Here is a 23109-nt window from a genome sequence, read left to right as displayed (position 1 = left end):
TAGGAGAAAGAAGGAGGGAGAGAACCATGTGATTGTTGGAGAGTAGCCATATGCCCTAGACCAGTAAAGATGATGGGAGAAACTTATTACATTTCTCACTAGAATACTGACTCTGTAAAAAGTTAATGTAAGAATGTTCTGGAACCATAATTTAGCTCAATAAAAATACAAGTATTTTACAATAACAAATCACACAAGTTTCACTAACTGTGACAAATAAAAACTCAGTTATTAGTTTTATTTTTAAAAGGTGATTTAAAGGGACTCTTTTTACCCTAGAAGATCCTTGTAATTATTCCAAGGTTCACCGGCAAGGAGAGATGGTAGCCTAGGAGGAACAAACTTTTACGTAACAATTAAAATTCCCTAAAAAGTCTGGGACATATGAAAAAGTTGAGGTACCAGTGTGTTTCAATTAAAATGAAAGAGGAACTAAAGGTCTATATGTTAGAATCTCTACTGAAAATATTAAATCTTAGAAACTCGCATGTAATATCCAGCATATAAAGGAGTAAAAAAAGAAACTAGTTCCAGAAAGTTTAGGTTTTCTGCTTCAATAAATTAAATTTTCCAATCATAAGCAAATTATTTTTATGTAAGATGTTTACACAGAGGGATGAAGATACTTTGCAATAGGGCAAAACTTCAGTTGAGAAACCATTAAAATATTAAAAAATAAAAAACTTTCTAAATAATACAAAACATGTTTTTAAAAGTATATACATTTCATTATAAAATACACATATTTTTTATGGCCCAAATAAAAAATTGCCAACTTGTTTTAACTACTTTTGACTTATGGAAGAATCACATCATAAATCATTCAGAATGTTTCCAGCCACGGTATTTTTTTCATAAGTTCTATCACCCCTAGGGAAAATACTTACTGACATGTAATGAACGAGGATGCAAACAATAATAAAATATAATAATTTTTATAAAACCAATGAGTATCACAGAGTAAAACACTCATTGACAAGGAAGCACATTAAAATGGCATATTAGTTTCCAAGTCCAGTGGGAAACTAGTTATTTATATATAAAATAGACCTAAAAGCAATAACCATCAACACACACCAACCAGAATCTTTTTTTTTTTTGTTTTTCGTTTTTTGTGAGGAAGATCGGCCCTGAGCTATCATCGCCAAATCCTCTTTTTGCTGAGGAAGACTGGCCGTGGGCTAACATCCATACCCATCTTCCTCCACTTTATATGGGACGCCGCCACAGCATGGCTTGACAAGCTGTGCGTCGGTGCGTGCCCAGGATCCGAACTGGCGAACCCCGGGCCGCCGCAGCAGAGCGCACGCACTTAACCACTTGTGCCACCAGGCTGGCCCCCAACCAGAATCTTATAGGACAGAATTATAGCATATCTAACACCACTGATCACGTCACACAAATACCTTCACGATTTGGAAAGAATTGGGAGAAGTATAATTCACTTGATGCAGCAAAGGGAATAATGAACAGAAATTTTAAAAATTATTTCAAGTTTCAAATATTCAGGAAACTACAATAAAAGATTTATTATGGTCTAGACCTGCACTGTCCAATATGATAGCAACTAGCCCCATGTGCCTATTTACATTAAAATTTAAATTAATTAAAATAATTAAAATGTAGCACTACTCATATTTCAAGTACTTAACAGGTGTGGTTAATGATTACTGTATTTAAGAACATAGAGAACATTCTGTATCAAAGAAACTTCTATGAGGCAGTGCTGGTCTCGACAACCTTAAGTACAGAATGAACAAAAAACCAAGTATTCTAAACGCATTATTAAAAAAGGAGACTTACCTACAGATTCAATGCGAAAATCAAAACTTAGCTCAGAGGCCAGTTTCTTACTTGATTTTAGTTTTCCTTGTAGATTTACAATTTTTACAAATTCTTAAAAAAAGAAAAAACAAGTCAAGACTGAAAATGCAAATTTGCTAAAATAAATGTAACTTGATATGTGAGTTTTATTTTACCTGAATATAGAACAATATTTTTAATAAAGTTCAACTATTTATCTTCATTCAAGCATGCCCATGAGAAACTGTCATTAACATGTTTTATAAGATATACTATAAGAGTGCCTCCTTTGGTAAATGGCAATTCCACTGCTATTTTTTTCTTTTTTATAGAGTATATATTGAACATTTACATTTTCATATTTTAAGAAGTACAGTGATTTTTTAAAAGTGGCTGCCCTGGTGCCCAAACACTGAGCAGTAAGAGTTGATTTTTACCTTACCGATTACACAGCACATGGTAAGTAATATTTGCAGTCCCTCACGACCTCAGTATATGAATACTCGACTACAGATGTAGGTCCACGGGGCAGCAAACAGTGCTCTCCAGGGTCACAACTTCTTTCTAAGTAAACTCTGGGGTGGTGAGTCTACATAAGTAATTCTGCTTACCTTCCATGGATTTGTTTTTTAATTTAACCCTCTAAGCTCTGACCTGGAAGATTCCTTCTCTCTGCCCTGCTTTCTCACCTGTCTACCTGATTTGTGATTACAGCTTATTTCCACTGCTGCTTACTAAAACCAATTTACTAAAAACTGCTTGCTGTCAACCGTATAGTTGACAACTCATTTTTGAAGTCTTACACTGCTCCCTTAAAAAAAAAAATGCAATAAAGTCAACTTTCCATTTACCTTGAATAACTGGGAAATGGAGGGCCTAGTTAATCAAAGGTTTTAAAATATTTTGATAAAATACATAAACCAACAAAACGAAAACTAAGCACAATTTATTTTCCTTGGATGACTCAGAAGGTATTTAGGGATTTAACGTTAAAGGTTCAACATCATTAAAATTAAATTCTGATTATCTGATTATTTGGTTAATCAGTACAGAACTTTCTACTTATTTGGGTAAAAAAGAATTGATCGAATTCACTTAAGGGTAACCAAATAACAGTTTAATCCTGTCAGTATTCAAAGAATCAAAAATCCTTCAAGAAGGGTGATGGGCAAATGAAACACTGGGTTTTGGTTTACTTATGTATAATATTAGATGATCTTTAAGATCCTATAAGGTAAATCCACTAGCGAACCCTTCAGAGAACAGAAATTAGGACAGAAATAAGGCAAATTCAGCAGTGGAACAATTTTGAAAATAACCCTGAACACCTGTGGGCAGGTCTAGTAATTTAAAAAATACTGGAATGGATGAAACATAGCAAACATTGCCAATTAAGTATAACTCCAAGTCTGGGTGAATTTCACCTTGCAGGATTCATTGCATAAAAATAAAGGGGGTTTTAAGAACAAGAGTACTTCGTTTGCAAAACTGAAATAAAACCTGTTGTTCAAGTTTTTTTTGCCTCTCTACTGCTTACAGTACAACCCACTTCTATCAATAACATCTCTCCTTGCATCAGAAGAATCACAACTGGCAGATGAAGGTGTCAAATCTATCTGTGCATCAGAATCTCACTCTGACATGATTCCAAAAGCTTACGTTATATGACTCTAAGTGACCACATTAGCATAGCCTTCTGTTTTTTCATTAATTATAATGAGGTATGAAAAAAACTCTCAGAACAGGTTTATACAGAATTTTACCCCAAGGTTATGGCGAACTGTTCTAATACAATGTTTCCAAGTAGGCCAAAGAAAATAAAGCAAAAAGTCACAGAGGATAGTATTGACAAACAGATCACTATATCTCTAGCCAATTTAGGTTATTCATCAATAAAACAAGGCCACTTAAGACGGAAAAATGAAAATCTTGAATTATAGTTCAATAGAATCAATTCCATGCAAAGATCTGTTATATCAAGTAGCATACTCAGAATAAACTTTAAAATAGTACTTACTATCTAAACACACTAAAACGGTATCTCTCTCCAACTGTGTTACGTGAATGGAATCTAACTGTTGGCTGCCTTAGGGGGAAAAAAACAAGGTTACAGTTACACAACATACTTTAAAAACTAGAGCTTAGAAAAGAAACACAAATTCTGACTTTCTCTGTGATTTAAAACTAGTCTTTGAAATTTAACACAGAAATTATATTTTGTAATGGTATGTTATCTTTTCAAAAAATGTATGTAGGTCAATTTAGGAGAACAAACGTTAAGTCCTAAGCATGGCTAACTGAGCTGAGAAAAGTTAATATTACATTTAAATAACACCATTGCTAGTTCTGGAAAGGTGAATTACAAAAATAAAATGAAGAAAGGGTGAATATGGGTAAGGAAGTAAGATGCATGCTACACAGCAACTAGATTCTGCTCTGCATTCTACAGGAGCCAATGGGAAGGTCAGTTAGGTGATTACAGCATCCCTGTAGTTCAGAAAAAGCAAAAGGATTCACGAAACTGATCAGAGAGAAATTTTCCTGGTGTTGGGGGTTTGTGTGTAGGACACTGAGTAACATAATGGACAATATTGTCAACCTCATCTTTGCAGGAAGCAACTTTCATTACTTTGCTGATATTCAGAGGGCTGCTTCTTTTAACATCTGCTAATAGATGTGAAGACATTTTTGCAAATCATTTTTGGTAAAAATTCATTTTAGGCACTCAGATTGCTTGAATGGTCTAGCTGAATCTAATAAAATATTTTAGATTATTTAGAGCAGTCATTCTTAACTACATCTCTTTGGGAAGCCTATGGATCCTCTCCCTTAAAAACTGCACATGTGAACATTAACACAAAATTTTATATATTATTTTGGGGTGTTTGTGGACCTTCCAAAGCCCATACATAGTGAAGAATCCAGATCTACAAAATTGATAAACTGTTGGTTCCTCAGGCAACACTCCAAAAAACAGTTTTTCTCAGTAAATCTACATTCAGGCATTTATTTAATAAATATTTATTGAGTGCTGGGGACTTGCTAAGCACCATCCTTGGAGATAACGATACTGTAATAATAAATGAGACTAAGACTAAAAGAATCTTGGAATAGCAGTTCATTTTAACTGTTAAAACTGCTGCCAATTCAAGGCCTGGCCTCAACAGTGAACACTGCTGGGAGGCGGGTTAACCACCATTTGTGAAGGTGGAGAAGCCTAGTCAGGACACCCTCTGCCTGAGGGTGATTTGAACGATTATCCTCAGGTGGAGTCCCGGTTCTCCTCAGGAAGCAATTTTGGGTCTGCCTTAATTTTAGCTTAGAAAATGTTAAAAGCAGGTAGAAGAGTATGCCTCAGGAATTAAAAAACAAACCAAACAACGACAAAAGCCTCACCAGCACCCCCCAAATTCACAAGAGGACTCACTGAATGGCTAGCCTTGAGCACCGTAACCTCCTAATATAAATGCAGAAGAAAGTGGCTACATACACACATTAGATAATTGTATGAAATGACTCGCTTTATATTACTATTGTATACTAACCAGTGAAAAAGTTGGGGCTGTCGGCCAAAAATGATCTTGGTTTTTAAATAAATTGACTTATAACCCTTCTTTTTAGCAGTAACTACATAACAGGAACATGTTTCTATTTGGGCTGCTTATATTTCATGATAATTAAACAATGTGATTTGCACCTTTCTGTTAGCTATACCAAGAGGGTATGCATCTAACTCAACCAAAAGCATTAAACAATAAATAAAAAGAAAGGTGGGGGCCGGCCCAGTGGTGCAAGCGGTTAAGTGCACGAGCTCCGCTGCAGCAGCCCGGGGTTCGCCGGTTCAGATCCCAGGCGCGCACCAACGCACTGCTTGTCAAGCCATGCTGTGGCGGCGTCCCACGTAGAGTGGAGGAGGATGGGCATGGATGTTAGCCCAGGGCCGGTCTTCCTCAGCAAAAAAAGAGGAGGATTGGCAGATGTTAGCACAGGGCTGATCTCCTCACACACACAAAAAAAGAAAGGTGGGGTGCAGGTAGAGGTGGGAGGGTACAGAGTACATTTCTATTTTATTCTACTGGAAATTACGAATAGATCCATAAAGAGAGTGATCATAGTCCAGTGCATGCTGGAACAGGCTCGTACTCGCTTCTTAAATTTTCAGGAATTTTGTGAGCTGGATGACACCAGATTGCTAGTTTGAAACTGGCCATGCTGGGAGTGTTTATACCACAGAAATAGGCAACTGCTACAAACCAGGCTTCTCCGCACCCCACAGGCCTGTTGTTAAACATTTCCCAGGACACCACTAGTTCATACTGATTCTTATTCTGAAAGTGACATTAGTGCGGTTTTATGTGAACTTCAACAGCTGGGGTGTATAAAGAGTTCTTGTAATTTAGCCTATAAAGGACCAAAAGCCAAAGATATTTAATAAGAAGAATCAAACTTACGATACTTGTCACAGACAAAGTGATAACGAATGATTTAACAGTTCAGTAATGAAATCACTATAACTAGAACTTGCTTGATTCATATGTAAAAATGGCTTGATAAACCTGGGGTTACAAATGATCAAATAATACATTAGCAAACAATAAACTGGCAAAACGAAGACCCTCATCATTTCATTTATTATGTAGATTTTTTTTTTTTTTTTGTGAGGAAGATCAGCCCTGAGCTAACATCCATGCCAATCCTCCTCTTTTTGCTGAGGAACACTGGCCCTGAGCTAACAACCGTGCCCATCTTCCTCCACTTTATGTGGGATGCCGCCACAGCATGGCCTGACAAGCAGTGCTTCGGTGTGTGCCTGGGATCCAAACCCAGGCCACCAGCAGCGGAGCTCGCGCACTTAACCGCTACGTCATGGGGCCGGCCCCTGTTATATAGATTTTAAAAATGAATTCTTGATTGATTTGTTCTGATTTTAAAGTTCGAGAATAAACTTTCCAGCCTTTTCAGAGGTTTCACTGAGACATATTTGATAAAACCCTAGGCTGAGGAACCATTCTCAGCAAGTGCAAGAGAGATTTCCCTGTATCTTTAAATGGCAAAGCTGGGAGGCCACACAGGAGAAGCTTCTATCAAGTCTGTAAAGCACTTGAACTCAATGATTCTAAGAAGTGTGGGGGGAAAAATACCCAAGAAAAAAAAAGTAAATCTCTTTGTTTAAGAAGCTGATAAAATTGGAAAACTTAATTATTTAGTAAGTCTAAAGATTAACTGATAACAACTAAGACCTTTAAATGTCAGGAATTATTAAAATTTTTCTTGGTAAAATAACTCGTATCAATTTGCCTCAGGCAAACAGTGATCATAAAGTACATGTACATGATCCCCTGGGCTTGTGTGGGAAACTACGTTCTGAATCTTTACTTGAATGAGCCCACGCTGGCTGAAATGATTCTGCTTCTTTTATAAGCAAAAGCATCAATATTTTAACATAAGGTAAAAAAAAAACTTACCTGCACCAATTTCTGTAAACCATGAAGATGCAGAGTTCAAGTTGATTGTCTCAAACTGAACAACCTGATTTGGTTCAGTGCCCTTGCTAATAGCTACACAGACCATAGGGTACTCCTGTTCTGGTATCACCAGCATTTCAAAAACATTCAAAGGACTTGGCAAAGGAAAATCGAAGTGCTGCAAAAATAAACAACAGCAGTATAACTTAGAAACAACTCCCCATTCATATGGTTGAATAAAGTCAACAGAAAGGCTTTCATTTTCTTGACTGATCTAATGCTAAAAAAGGACTATGGGGCCGGCCCCGTGGCGTAGCGGTTAAGTGCACATGCTCCGCTGAGGCGGCCCCGGGTTCACTGGTTTGGATCCTGGGCACACACCAATGCACCGATTGTCAGGCCATGCTGAAGTGGCATCCCATATAAAGTGGAGGAAGATGGGCACGGATGTTAGCCCAGGGCTGGTCTTCCTCAGCAAAAAAAAAAAAAAAAAAAAAAGAGGAAGATTGGCATTGATGTTAGCTCAGGGCTGATCTTCCTCACAAAAAAATAAAAAAAAGACTACCTCTAAAATGATCAAGATAAGGATGAGTTTTCTTTTTTTCTTTTGTGAGGAAGATCAGCCCTGAGCTAACATCCGTGCTCATCCTCCTCTTTTTGCTGAGGAAGACCGGCTCTGAGCTAACATCTATTGCCAATCCTCCTCCTTTTTTTTTCCCCAAAGCCCCAGTAGATAGTTGTATGTCATAGTTCCACATCCTTCTAGTTGCTGTATGCGGGATTCAGCCTCAGCATGGCCGGAGAAGCGGTGCGTTGGTGCGCGCCCAGCATCCGAACCCGGGCCGCCAGTAGCGGAGTGCGCGCGCTTAACCGCTAAGCCACCGGGCCGGCCCAAGGATGAGTTTTCTATAAAAATATGTTTTAGGGAATTGGCCATATTCATCTTTATGGCTGTGATGCTTCTGGAAGTTTATTAATATAAGTTAAAGAGGAAATCTTAACAAGAACAAAAACTTCCCTAAAGCAAATAAACACCTATAAATAACTACAAACGTACTGACCCTAGAGAGCGGCAATGGGAACTTACAAATGTTAGCTTCAGTTATACACCAGTGTTTTCTAAAGAAGAAAAATGTAAACAAAGTAATATATACCTTTATCAACATGAATTTCTGCATTGGCTCATACCACTGAAGTAAAACAATTCCAGACTGTAAAGCTCCACAGAGGTATTTATGTCCTGTGTAAGGGTTTTTGACTGGAAAGAGACAAAACAGACACCCCAAAACATTGAGAACCTTTACATGAAAACATAGTTTAGTAAAAGCATCACCTGAGCTATACTCACCTAAAAGTGAACTCAGCTTTCTTAATACAGGCAGTGCTGATACATGGGGAAAATAATGCGATATGGCCTGCCATCGATAGCAAAATATGGATGGAAAAAGAAACTATTTGGACGGATTATTGAGCTGATAAAGGCAATTACTGTTTCTGTTCACCAGGATGTAAGAGTGGGCAGAAGTAAAGGAAGATCACGTCTTTTCTTTTGGATTTTTATCCTATCCTTTTTACTTTCCTATCTCAATCTTCAATTATATACATCTACTTCTAAACATCTTTAACAGACTAGGTTCTTAAGAAAACACAGAAACTTTTTACAAGAACAATGTTTTTTTGTATGTGTGTGAGGAAGATCAGCCCTGAGCTAACATCCATGCCAATCCTCCTCTTTTTGCTGAGGAAGACTGGCCCTGGGCTAACATCTGTGCCCATCTTCCTCCACTTTATATGGGACGCCGCCACAGCATGGCCTGCCAAGCAGTGCATCAGTGCGCGCCCGGGATCCTAACCCGGGCCACCAACAGCGAAGCACACGTACTTAACTGCTGCGCCACGGGGCTGGCCCCCAAGAACAATGTTTTAAGCTCTAAAACACCTAAATTAGTAATGCAACTTGAAGAGCTGCTTCCTAAGTAAACTGACTGAAAGAATGAATTCGACAAGATAGTCTAGAAGGCAGCTGAAATCTATGATTTCCTTTTTGGTACAGTAGTTTAAAGCTGTCCACTTAAGACAGATGAAAATAACAAATTGTTTTACATCTTACTAAAGATGTGACTTCCTTGACTCAAATTTACAAAAACTCACATTGGTCTTTCCTTCTCCCCAATTTGACTCCCATCAACTATAATGTATCTTTATTATAACAGTAGTTATTTGCAATAAGCTCTATCCTAATATGTTTATGAGTTTCTATCTTAGATTGTGAGCTTCTACACCTTACTTGAGTCATAGATCTTAGGCATCTGATAATAGATATAGACCTGATTCTCCCTAGAAGAATGCTCACAAAGTTTGCTTATAACTAGAGAGCATGCTGTGGAACTATGTAGCCCGAAGATCAATGTGTAAGCTCACTGATTAAACAAAAAGAATAAACAGGAAGTTAAGAGCCCAGGATGTGAAGTCATGGACTGGATCTGATCCAGGTTCTGTCACTTATTAGTGACGTAACAAGTATCATGGGGTTGTTTTAGGGTTGAGTGACATAGGATAATTATATAGCCCAGAATTTAACCCTACCCAAAAAGAGGTCCAGCCTTTGTCCTTCCTCCTGGGAGGTGATCCTAAGCCTCAGGAATGTCATGCCTGATAGGAGTGCCTTTGTGTGCCTGGGGCTTTGGGTTACTAGATAGTCTAACAATATGGTTCGAAGTAGGGGCTGGCAACACTGGATAGTCTTAGGGTGGGGGATAGTCATGCCAGAAAGACCAACAATGTGATTTAGGTTGGGGGCTTTGGATCATACATCAGTTGACCTCCAGAGGGACTGGATACTGAGATCAACCATGTGGGCAATCAATCATGCCTACATGATGGAGCCCTAATAAAAACTGGACACTGAGGTTGGAGTAAGCTTCCCTGGCTGGCAATGCTCGATGTGTACTGCCACACATCACTGCCAGAAAAGTAACGCTGCCCATTACTCCATGGGGAGAGAACAGAGGCTCTATGTTTGGTACTTTGCCTGGACTCTGTCCTATGCCCTTCTTCCCTTAGCTAATTTTAATCTATATCCTTTCCCTGTAATAAACCATAACCATGAGTATAACCACTTTCAGTGAGTTCTTTGAGTCCTCCTAGCAAACTGTTGAACATGAGAGGGATTTTGGGAACCCCCAAACTTGCAATTGGTATCAGAAGTGAGGGTGGTGTTGTGTGGACTGTTCCCTCTAACTTTATAGTTGGCTAAACTCCTGCAATAATAATGTTCACAAAGCACTAAGAAGTAACTGTTAAATAAATGAAAGGTAGTATATTAGCAGAGATATAGCCTCAGGGACTATGTTAGAAAACTCTAGGAACGTTATGCTCTGAGAAAGCATTAGGCTATTACCTCCAAGCATTTTTATGCCATATCATGCCATATACATTCTTGTGCTTTAATGGCCCCTTAACTTCTTATTAAAAACAAATATGAAGCCTATTGATACTATAAGACTCTTCACATAATTTTAAAGTTGTTAAAAGTTCTAACCATCCCGTTTGAGAAACAGCATTTACTCACCTATGCAACATTTGTGGCAGCCTTTTGTATCAGGAATCTTTGTTGTTAAAGCGAACTTTCTGAAAACATAGGACAATATAAATGTACTCTACTGCAGTGGTTCCCAGTGATCTGTGAATCAGGTGCATCAGAACCAGTCAAGGAGCTTTAAAAAAAACTGTCTTGGACTCTGACCCCAAACTATCTGATTTCATGGGACTAAGGCAGGGCCTGGGAATCTGTAATAAAACTTCTACAGGTGACCCTCATGGACGGTCACACTAAGGAAACACTGTCCTTTTGAATTCTAGATGACATGCACTTTAGTGCAAACTACCTTAAGACAAAGGATGTTTTTTAGTGGGCAAGGAATACTAGCTGTTTTAAAAACAGACACTCCTCAACAGAATCAAAATATTTTGTACCTTGGTAGTATGCGGTCTGGAAACCTATGAGTTTGAATATGGGCAGCTAATCCTGGTTTTTTGGCTTGTTCAAACAAAGCTATAAGATTATGAGAGTAGAGTTGAAAGGTTTTTCCTATAAAAGAGAAACAAGTTACTTTTATTAGAATCATTCACAGCAGAGAAATACAATTTTCAAGTAAAAGAAAATGTAATTACCTTCTAAAATGAGAAGTCCAGAAATGTTCAAAGAGCCAAGCAAAATAGAAAAACACATACAAAAAAACAAACAAAAAACCCAGTTAATACTATTTTGAAAGATAATAGGTAAAATGAGCTTTAAGAAAGTAGATAATTGTGTTTCCTAATACATAAATTAGGTATATTCTGACTAACAGGTGATCTGGGCAGAATACATGCAAACCTTAATGAAGCCAGCATAGAAAGAGAAATTGTTAAACATCACTGTATAATGGATTGAGTTACAATGATGCCCATGTGATTATTTTAGTATAACATGGAAAATTCTATAAAACTGTATTACATTATCTTTCTGGGATAGATCTATTTATCAGTAGTTTATCAAATTACCTTGGATTAAAACTGATTGTGAATGAAGTCTTAAATACAACAGACTGAAATACTAAGAAAAGCAAAGCAAACTAATATTATATGCCATAATACAAGGATAATAGGGCTACAGTTTCCATATAATCGAAACCACAGCTGTGTTAAGCAGGGATAGAGATGGTAAACATTTTCTGATTCCTTATCATACGTGGTATGGTACTAGAACAACACAAAAGAGCACTTATTTTACTATTACAAAACATAAATATATATAGTCTTATCCTCAACAAAATTCTATTTTCTCAGAATGCAAACATTCTGCCTAACACTATCCGCCCCCTTCCTCTCTCCACTCCCTCTACATACACAGCCAGCTACCTCGCTAGCTACACGTACATGTACACGTGCACATCCACACACACGCAGACCACTAAACAGAATGACATCTTCTCCTACTGAGCTCTGCTACCTATCTTCATTCGGTTTTATGGGTCATTTTAACTAGAGTATGGAAAGAACTAATTATAGGCTAACTTTTCCCTGCTTTCCTGTAGTTATTTTATAATTATATAAGATGTACTCTGTGTGGTTTTTAAGTGTATTTCCAAAGACAGGTATAAGTAGGGATAAAAGCTGTGAGTCAGAAGAAAGTGATTTTATACAGTTCAGAGTTGTTAACACAAACAGAATTGGGTTTATTTTCATAATAGTAATATATTATATTACTATTTTGTTAAACAAAAGTAAAAAAATTGGGGGGAAGCATAACTAAAATCAAAGAGATTAAGTACTCTTTCAAGGACTCCAGCTTTTCAGAAGCTATTTATGTACAATCAAATAATATGCTTTTTGTAAACACTGTCATCAGCTAAAATATACAAATTTGTGAAGAATGTCTATCACGTGTTGGTTAGTGGAAGAGTTATACACACACACACACACACACACACTTAAATTATGAAAATGGCATTTCTTACATTAGGCCACAATTCATAAAGAACTATCTATCAGTGAGCAAGCTTCTATATCAGCACTGATGCTTTAAAGCATAAGTAGCTGAAAGGTATAGTTAATACTGAAAAGCCTGACAGTACAGTAAATAAGAGCCGGGATATAATCCTCACGTTATCTATTGAGATACCGAGCATGAGAGAGTATGAAAGAAAAGAACTGAAAAAAATGTAAGAAATTCTAAAATAATTTAATTATTCAAAGTGGAGAAAGGGGTGGGTTTTAACAGGGTTGCTATTTTAATAGCTGATAGCATTAGGATTAATCAGGGACAGAGAGAAATAATTAACTATCTTGTACTCTACTATCAGAATGAAAGCAAGCAGCAAACTCTGGGTAGCCGCTTAAATCTAAAATGTAAAAAAACAGGTTTTGGTAGGTGAGAATTGAAAAAACAATGCATAAAACACCACCCACTCGCCCACCCCAACAACCACCAAAAAAGAAAAACACAAAAATCAAAATTAGTATAGGTTGCTCTGGAACCCACTTGTTTATAAGATTTTAAAGTATCAGTCCAAGATAGTTAATATGTGGTCCAGAACAACATGAATTCTGCCAGGAAACATCTGTATAAGTCTTCATAGTACACTAAGCACTTGGGATATCATCTCATTTAATCCTCACAGCAACTTTGTGAGGCTGTTATTGTCACCATCATCCTCATCTTACCATTAATTAAACTAAGGCTAAGAGAAGGTGACTGGCTCAAGATCAAAGAGAAAGGAAGCAGCTAGAACCTCTGATTCTTTCCCTTCAACTATTAATTCTCAACGGAGGGCAGGAATGGTGACGGTGACAGTGGAGGAGTCTGACTGGGGGGAAGGCCTCAGGTGACAATCACTGTGATATTCCTCAGGTGTTTAGATCCTGGGCAGGTTTGGGAAGTGCTATCTTAACTGAAGACAGGGTCCCTTCTCAAAGTTTCTTCCCATTCTAAGTTGGCAGAAAACACCCGCAAGTCTCAAAGTTACTCTACTAGATTCTAATTACCCAGAATAACAAACAACATTAAAAAATAATGTATATTAAAATTACATTTCTCTGCTTGTCTATGGTTTATTTTTCATATGATTTTCATCATATACATACCTGATAATGACATTAAAGTATTATTGATAACATAGAGCCAAGTACATTTCCGTGGAAATAACTATAAAAAAAAAAAAAGAAGATACTTAAAACTCTCCAATTTTCATTCCCTTATCCTTAATCTCAAATTCCAACAGTTAGAAATAGTATAAAAATAACTATTTTCTATCTTTCAGTAAATTACCAAAACCTTATGGAAAAAAAAAACTTGCAACATGAACACGTAAAGAGTACAATTTCACCCCTTTAAATATTACACCATAAAAATTAAAACTGAGGCCCACATAAACTGTTTTAAAATTAAGATATTTCTTTTATTCACTTTACCCAAACTAATTCCTTGAGTTAAAACTCCTAAATTACCTGTTCCATCGTTGCCTCATGCAGCTCATTGAGATTCAATGTGTAAATACCATCTTCAGTTCCAAAAATAATGTACTGATCTAAAATAATTGAGATAAATCACCAGAATTTATTAGCATTTTCTGAAACCACTCACTAAAATAATGGCTCTATGTTTCAATAGTACTAAGAGTTAGACAGCCACCTACCCATCCAAAGAAAAATTACTTTCTAAAATTCATGCCACGTTCTTTACCTCTTTCTGCAATTCTTTTATTTTTAAAAGCAAATATATTCTCTGTTATCAATTTACTCTGGCTTTATCTTATTCTACAATCCCTCCTTTCAACATAATTTTCATAAGTTAAGATTTTCCATTATAGCTATAAATTTTTGCCAGATATCTCAAGTACTCTTTGAGAAAGGAAACTATAAACTAAGTAGAAATTATAAATCATGACACACCAGAAACAATGAGCACATCTAGTGTCTGGATCTTGGTTTCTAAATACTGTTTTCCACTAAAAAGAATCAGGGCTTCTCGGAGAAAAGACTGATTCCAATTCTGGGGTAAGGAAAGTGAAAGATGAGCCTACAATCTTGCTGTGCTAGAAAGTAAGGCAGTGCTCAAAAAATGATATGGACATATGAAACAAAAGAATACAACAGCTCCCAGTGCTCAAAAGTTCCGGGACAATTTCAGTGCTAAAATAAATAATAATAGTAATAGATCATATCTCCTTGAATAAAAAAGAATTCATAAGTTCAAGTTGATATAAATACATAAATAAATGGGAAAGAAGGCAAACTGTTAATAGATATCAATGGATTTAGATGTCAATGGATTGTCAATGCATAAGCTAAAACCAGTCAGTGAAAGACTGATGAGCAAGAGGATATTTATACAGTCTCAATGAATCTCCACACGAATTACTTATTAATTAGTTTGGGAAATTAAATAATTATTAATTAGAAAGGGAAAAATAGTAACTTGACAGTGGAGAAAGCTAGTGAACACCACCTTAACCAACTAGTCCATGCTAATATCCCTAGTATTTGGACAAGCAGATATCACATGCCTCCTGATATGATGCACTGAGAGGAGCACAATAACATTTCTTTGACATTCCTGCCAAAAATGTGTAACCTGATCTAAGCATGAGGACTCATCAGACAAACCCAAATTAAGAGACATTCTACAAAATAAGTAGCCTCAAAAATGTCAAGATCAAGAGGGACAAAGAAAGGTTGAGAAACCGTTCCAGACTAAAGGAGAGTAAAGAGACATGGTAGCCAAATGCAACATGTGCTCTTGAACTGGATGTTGGACTGTGGAAAAAAAGGAGGGGGGGAGACAATAAAAGATAGTATTGGGATAATTAATCAAATTTAAATATGGACTGTGGATTAAAAAATAGTATTATACCAGCGATAATTTCCTGATATTTATAATTGTACTGTGGTTATATAAGAGCTGATTCTTATTCCTAGGAAATACGAACTGAAGGATAAATAGAGGAGGAGCACGATGTCTCCAACTAACTCTCAAGTGATTCAGAAAAAAACGCACATATAGAGAATAGTAAAACAAATGGGGCAACATAGAAACAATTGGTGACTCAGAGTACATCGAGTTTCTTGCACTATTTTTCTAACTTTTCTGTAAGTCTGAAACTATAACAAAATAAAGTTACAAACAAAAAAACCCATTTCCTTACAGTTAAAAACATTTTTTTCCTGTTATAATTTTTAATAGTGGCATTTAAAGCAGATAATTATATGACTTGTCTTTATTACTGTGTTGAAGTGGAAACAAACATTTCCTCAACACCCTCTACCGCCTAACCACTATTTTTGTTCATTGCCAGACACACAGGTAGACTCCTTCCTTCCTTGCAACAAGGTGAGTATTAAGAGTATTTATGTTATAAATGATCATAATGAGAACCAGAGGTATTAAGTATCTTTCCCAAGTCCACAATAATGACAGAGCAGGAATTCAAACCGAGTTCTATTTGATTCCAAATTTTTGCCTCTATGTATTATGCTTACTCACTTTAAACATATACAGTCTAAATTTTTAAAAATAAATTTCGTTATTTTGCCATCGTTTCAGATTTACAGAAAATTTGTAATAGTACAAAGAATTCCTGAATATCCTTCACACAGATTCCACAAAAGTTAACATTTACTGCTTTTGCTTTATCCTTTCTCTCTCCATACACACATTTTGTTTGTTTTCTGAACTGTTTAAGATAAGTTACGAGCATGATGCCCCTTTACTCCTAAATATTTCAGTGTACCCTTCTTGGGAAAAAAAAAGAAAAAAAAACGTCTTATATAATCACAGTGCAATGATCAAAATCAGGAAATTAACACTGAATCAGTACTATTATCTATCGACTTTACTGATTGAGATGATCAATCATCCCAGTACTGTCCTTTTATGTAAAAGGAAATTCCAAATTATGGTTGCAACCAGCTTTGATGTCTCTTTAGTCTCCTTTCATCAGGAACAGTTCCTGTATACTCTTAAATTCTAATGTCTTAAAACAAAATTCTATTTACCTATTTAGGTTGTTGAGGTACACCTACACTATTTAGTCTCTAAAACCATATTTTTAAAGTAAACAACCTCAGTTCACTGATCTAAAGATCCTTTCCCATAATAAGTATTTTGCTGGAGTTGTATATAAAAGTTCAGAAATTTTACCTTTTGTATCAGGATGTATCCAGGATGTTGCACAATTAATTTTCAAGGGGCAGCCATCAAAAACTTTAGAAAAACATGCTCCCATCTTATTTATAAAGAAAGAAATGTTGACTTAATTGATTAGATAATTTTATATATTCTTATAAAATAGCTAAGATTATTATGAAATGCTAAACTGACTCTTATCTGCATATACTTATGGTTTCATTACAAAAAAAGTTCATATTTTGATATAATTTAACCCCTTCTACCAAGAGAGTCTCATATTCTTTTCTTGTATGATCCACTATTTTAGGGCAAAATTATCAAATTTATTAAAACATCTACATACATCAGTGATACATTCTAGGAATTTTAAGTCACTACTTATCTTTAGGACTAATATTTAATAATGTGAAACAATGGATGGTTTTACTGAGTAACAGTATAGTAATTATAACTGCAGTATAACTCGACAATAGTGATAACAGACAATTCATATTACATATTAGACTTTTACTGAATAAAAAAGTACAATTCATAAAGCATCCCATTCATATGCTTGGCTGAACTACCTACAGGTAAGGACTAGAGCACAAGCATTAACAGAAGCTACCCCATTCACTATATACTGTTCAAGGTGAAAATGGCTGCAGGTGTAGAAAGATATTTAACCCACATAATAAAGATGACACAGTACTATTAATATCATCGTATTAAAATTAAATTGGCATTTGTAGGCTAATCTGAGAATCCAACTGCCTGTATTTATAAAAAAAGTGAAACACTCCAAATTCTAACCATCTCACTCAAATTAGGGTATATGATTTGATTCATGGTATATTCAAATGCACTTGATGCCTTTGTATTTTATGAATCCTTCCTTTCAATGGCTCAAGATACTTGATAACAAATAAAGAATCTTCTGCTGCTTCTAAAGAGATAAAAACTGGCAAGTGGTTCACATAAAAATACTCCTTACCAGCACTTTTGGGGTGGGTGGAAGGCCATTGATGACGGGTTTCTGTGGGAAATAATTTTTAACACTGTAAGACCTCTTAAGCCTTAAAAAGAAAACCTTCATACATTCAGAAATTCAGTTATTCAAATTCTTGAATCAAACAGGCTATGCCCCTTATCTGGTAAATACAGTGTTAGTTACAACTATCACCAAATGCCTGTTATACCTACAGGGAAATCTCGCTTGTCTTTTTTTCGTGGTAACTGCGGTGCTTGTGCTGATCCTTCTGTATTTTCAATAATCAGTTTTGAAATACCATCCCCATTTCCTAAAGAGAACCATGATTAAAAGTTGAACGACCACACAAAAGAGTACTTCCCTTGAACATAAACTTGCCCTCCCCCATACTGTTTCCACTCGACTGGGAAATACTCCACTGTCAGATGAGGTCAAGTATCTCTGTGCCTTTTTCTAGGTTCTGCAGAGGTAGCATTGTGTCTTTAGCAGTGGACCTAATCCATGAAAACAACACATGTCTTTCCATATTGTGAGAAAAATGAAATCTGACTCCTGATGCTGATATTCAAGGCCTTTCGTAACTGAACTTCAATCTACCGTTTTGGTCCTATCTCCCAGGATACACCCTTCAAAAGCTCACACTCCTACCATACTAGACTGTACTTCCAACATGATTCAGATTTTCCTGCTTCAGTGCATTTGGTCACTCTTTCTCGTTCTCCAAGAATGTCGGTCAGCAGGGGCTCCGTGTACTGAAGGCTCACCAAGCCTTTTAATACTATGGAAGGGCCCACCTCCTCTGTTCCCTATCCTTACCTCCCTCAGAAGTGTCTCGTCTTCAATTACCTATAGTTAATTATTGTAGGAGATACTTATACAAGCTGAATTGTCTAATGTTATGTGTCCATGTGTATAACTTCTGCTATAGATCCTGAACTTTTGGAGGACAGAAAACATCCATTCACCTTTCTAGATCCTATAATTAGTAAGTGATCAAATCAGGGTTGAACTGGACTGAATCTATTTATAGTCCATCCAAGTGGAATTTTAAAGAAACTTCACAAAACTTTAAACAGTAATAAGACTGACTAAGGAAGAAAGACATTCTTTAAAATATCAACAAAATGGCTTTCTTTTCAGTTTTCACTTTGATTTATCTACCCAGATCACAGTATCTAGCTATATGCACTCCAGGGCTGCTGACACTGCTAGCCATACCAATAGAGGAAGTCTCGGCTACAGGACCACAGCTTGGGCTACTCTGTCTTCTGAGAATTTGGGGAACTCTGTTCTCTGAATCAGGGCAACGCTTTATAGTTGATGATTTTTCTTCATCTAGCAGGTTGTCTTCAGGGTAACTGTTTATCCTTGGCTAGTGATAAAAGACACAAAAGTACTTTAACAAATTTGGATATGAAACAATAGCACTCGGTTATCATTACGCATCAAAGACTCTAGGGGGAGGAGAATAAGCCTTTTTTTCTTTCTTCTACATATTTCAATTCACCGGGCTAAGTAAGCAAAGACAGCAAGAATTGAGTTACTGTCCCAACACAACTATGAACTTGCCAAGTGATTTTTAATCAGCCCTAATCAAAACTGATAAAATTTTTATAACCAATAAAATTATGGAAACAATCCACAAAATATTTAATAACTAGAAACAAGCAAGGAAAATGATTTAATGAAGTATGTCTATACTGAAATGTCAAATTGTAGTAATAAATGAGGACTGTAAATATGAACTCTTTATCTCCTCTCCCTGCAGTCAAGTATTTTCTCAAATGAGTAATAACCTATTTTTGATTTTTTCTAACAGCTATTTAAATACTGTATTTCTCATGAAATCTTCTTTAACATATATTTTGCATCTTTGTAATCCTTTCTTGAAGAAAACTGCATTTATTTAAAATATAGTTAAGAGAATTCTGAACAAATTATTTTACCATTTAAACAAGGATTTATTGTTCAAAATCTTTAAGTAAGCTCACCTTAGGAGGTAGGGGAGGTGGTATTGCGCGTTTTGAGGTTGATCTAATGCAAAGAGAAAAATGCAATTTAGATGCTGATAAATGATCATAACATAAAACAGAGACACAATTAAATGTGCATTAAAATCTGTTTATATTCAAGGAATATAAAAGACAATTAGATCATAGTGCAGAGTATTTTTAAAACCTATAGGAAGACCTAAGACCTCATTCTGTCAAACTGTATTAGTATGACTATAAAGTAAATACAAAGTCTTTTTTACTCTACGGTTGTGCTTTGCTACATTTAATATGTAATAAAACTAAATTAAACTCAGTAGTAAAAAAGAGATTCAGAATTTTAGAGTTGGAACCCACAGTGAATCACAGATTCAAATGGCTATATCATCAAACCCTTTGCTACTCCAAATGGGGCCCGAAGATCAGCAACATTGGCATCACCTGGAAACTTATAAAGGCACCCTCTAGAGCTGCTGAACCAGAATCTGCATTTTAACAGGGTCTTCAGGTGGCCCTCCAGGCACATCAAAGTCTGGGAATCACTGATGGAGCCCACTGGTGCCATATACTTATCCACAGTCACTGCAATCAATTGGGACGCTTTCAGGATTCTTAGGTTCCAGTCCCAAAGACTGTATTCTACAGCAGGGGTTGGCAAACTTCCTGTAAAGGGCCAGATAGTAAATATTGCAGGTTTTACAAACCATACAATGGTCACAACTACTTAACTCTTGTTGTAGCCTGAAAGCAGCCATAGAGAATACATAAACTAACGGGTATGGTTGTGTTCCAACAAACCTTCACTTACAGACACTGAAATTTAAACTTCACATAATTCTCACGTGTAACAACATATCACTCTTCTTTTGATTTTTTTTTCAAACATTAAAAAATGTAAATACCATTCTAGTTTGTGGACTGTACAAAAAATAGGCAGTGGGCCAGATCTGGCTTATAGGCCACAGAGTTTGCCAACCCCAGACTTATAGGCCTAATGTGGGGGCCCAGGAACTTGTATTTCCAAAGAGCTCTCTAGGCACTGCAATGCACAAATAGGTCTGGAACAACTCACCTAGGCCAGCCCCGTCACTTAACTGTTGAGGGAAGACAAGTCTAGATATGAAGGGACTATATTGCAGAGATGACTCCTACTACAGTATTTTTTCCCACGATATCATGTCGTTCATCTTTCAGTATATTAACGTTACACATACTATATTCTGACTTAAAAAACAAAAACCAAAAACCTTACTGATCAATAAATGTTACCTTTTGGTAATAAAAAAAAAAGTCAGAAGCTTTACATTGACAAGAGGCATAGTACCACAATTTTAAGAATGAAAATTAAAGCTTATTAGAATAAACCATTCCCCCCAATACTGTTCTTATATAATCAAGTAAAATATAGTTAAGTTAGAAAACAACTTACTTGCCAGTATTTGCACCATCAACAAAAGGATTCCACTGTAATACAAAGTTTGAGTCTGATAACACTCCCTGTGAAGGTAAAAAACAGAGTTTAAAATATTACCTTATAACAAATACTAATCATTTCATTTGATTCAAGAAAACATTCAGTGTCATGACTGTTAATCATCTTGGCTTCCAATCAATTTTTTAATCTCCAGCTAGATTTGCTGTCATTTGACATATTTAGGTCAATGACTCATTATCAGTTGACTTAAGAAATTCCATAAACATACTAAACATAGTTTCAAGTGTGACAAGTCCTCTTTACCAATATGCTAGTATATTTCCAAGCAAAACAGAAAAACATAAGTTTGAATTATTTGCATTACTACTCCATTAGCACGGAGAACTAAACATTGTATTATTGAATTATCATTAACTGATTGGTGCTCCTATTTTTTCCTGCTAGCATGGAAATTAAGAATTTATTATACAGCAATATACACAGGAAGAAGGGCACCACTTCCAAACGTTATGGATGAAGAGGTCCATTAACAGAAGATAATTACTCTAAAAACTATACTTTTACTAAAGCTTAAAAGTAAAGTAGATGTTCAGGTCTAGGCTGACTCTAACAATATCTTGCTCCATCTATTACTTCTTTCCTTTTAGATAAGGAAAGGGTTAACTAAAGAGTGTCTCAAAATAAGAGCAATGGTTAAAAAAAGAAGCTATATTAACAAATAAATATTAAAAACAGTAAGGAAATGCAAAAATGTACTGCAAACCTAACAGAATCAATAAGAAAAAAGTTTCTGAGAGCTTAAAGCTGAGCATCAAATTCCATATATTTAATAACTTTATGTAAACTCTTCCAAAGACTCTGAGGGTCTTAATGAATCGCTGAAATGGTATATTGCGCTCTGTACCCTAATCAAAACACACTGAACTATGAGCTTCTTCACACTTTCATGTGTGAAATACATGATCAAAATTAAAGCTTAAGAGAGCTTATTACTTTGTTCCTTGGTCAAAGTACCCTAAGAGTTTTCTCAAATTTTAATGTGTAAAATAAAAGTCATAATTCCTACCATTTCATCCCGTGCTTCTGTTTCTTTTCTCAGTGGAGGTTCAAACTGTAATTTGTCAACTGCAAAATATATAACAGACATTCACAAGCTCAATCTTAAAGGGTTAATCTTGGAAATGTAATGAGAAGCATGCGTATTGGGGAGGGGGGAAGAGAGAAAGGAGAAGGGAGGAAAGAAGAAAAGACAAAATCTCTTATTTTTTACCTCAAGAGTACCCCTTTCTTTATGCTTACCAGAGAAAGTAACAATTTGGTACCTTCCTAACAACTCTATGTAATTTTTGGTGGGAGTCAGGAAATTAAATAGCACTTTTTATGTATAAGAGATTTTTAAAAATTAATTAAAAGTAGATGACTGAGAAAACACTTTAAGGATTTTCTCTCTCTAGGCTGCAGATTCTGTTTTGAGACTAATTTAAGTTACAACTTTGTGGCAGGGATGAACCCAAAAAAATTACCTATAATTGTCTAAAAGGAACAAATGATATTTGACAAATTAAATGTGACAATGTATTCAGAAATTTAATATTATATGTTGCTAAATGTGTATTTTATTTGGCCTAGTCAGACTGATTTTAGAATTATTCCAAATATTCAAAGAATAACTTCTTTTATGTGAAATATTCTATATAGAGAAAAGGATGGATTATTATCTACTCATTAAGAGCACAGAACTTTAAAATTCTAAAATCTAATGTGACTGTAAGACC

At 35.8% G+C, this 23109-nt stretch overlaps 1 protein-coding gene across 2 annotated transcripts in view; it reads right to left on the bottom strand.

Moving 5' to 3' along the window:
• The window catches only part of MAP4K5 (mitogen-activated protein kinase kinase kinase kinase 5), a 110540-nt gene that overhangs the window by 7273 nt on the left and 80158 nt on the right, over positions 1–23109 (bottom strand). For both annotated transcript variants that reach the window (XM_087421820.1, XM_087421824.1), the window contains 15 exons: positions 22401–22459; positions 21329–21396; positions 19900–19942; positions 19127–19280; positions 18121–18218; positions 17912–17953; positions 16951–17035; positions 14259–14338; positions 13896–13956; positions 11244–11358; positions 10840–10898; positions 8423–8526; positions 7269–7446; positions 3821–3889; positions 1804–1896 (listed from right to left, as the gene is read on the bottom strand). In XM_087421820.1, the coding sequence (XP_087277946.1) occupies positions 1804–1896; positions 3821–3889; positions 7269–7446; positions 8423–8526; positions 10840–10898; positions 11244–11358; positions 13896–13956; positions 14259–14338; positions 16951–17035; positions 17912–17953; positions 18121–18218; positions 19127–19280; positions 19900–19942; positions 21329–21396; positions 22401–22459 (1308 nt within the window). The remainder of the gene's footprint in view (positions 1–1803; positions 1897–3820; positions 3890–7268; positions 7447–8422; positions 8527–10839; positions 10899–11243; positions 11359–13895; positions 13957–14258; positions 14339–16950; positions 17036–17911; positions 17954–18120; positions 18219–19126; positions 19281–19899; positions 19943–21328; positions 21397–22400; positions 22460–23109) is intronic.

The sequence above is a fragment of the Ceratotherium simum genome, chromosome 3 (genome assembly GCF_057802395.1).
Source record: "Ceratotherium simum simum isolate JZ-2026a chromosome 3, ASM5780239v1, whole genome shotgun sequence".
Lineage (NCBI taxonomy): Eukaryota > Metazoa > Chordata > Mammalia > Perissodactyla > Rhinocerotidae > Ceratotherium > Ceratotherium simum.
The sequence above is the reverse complement of the archived record's forward strand: the minus strand, read 5'-3'. Positions and strand labels throughout refer to the sequence as shown.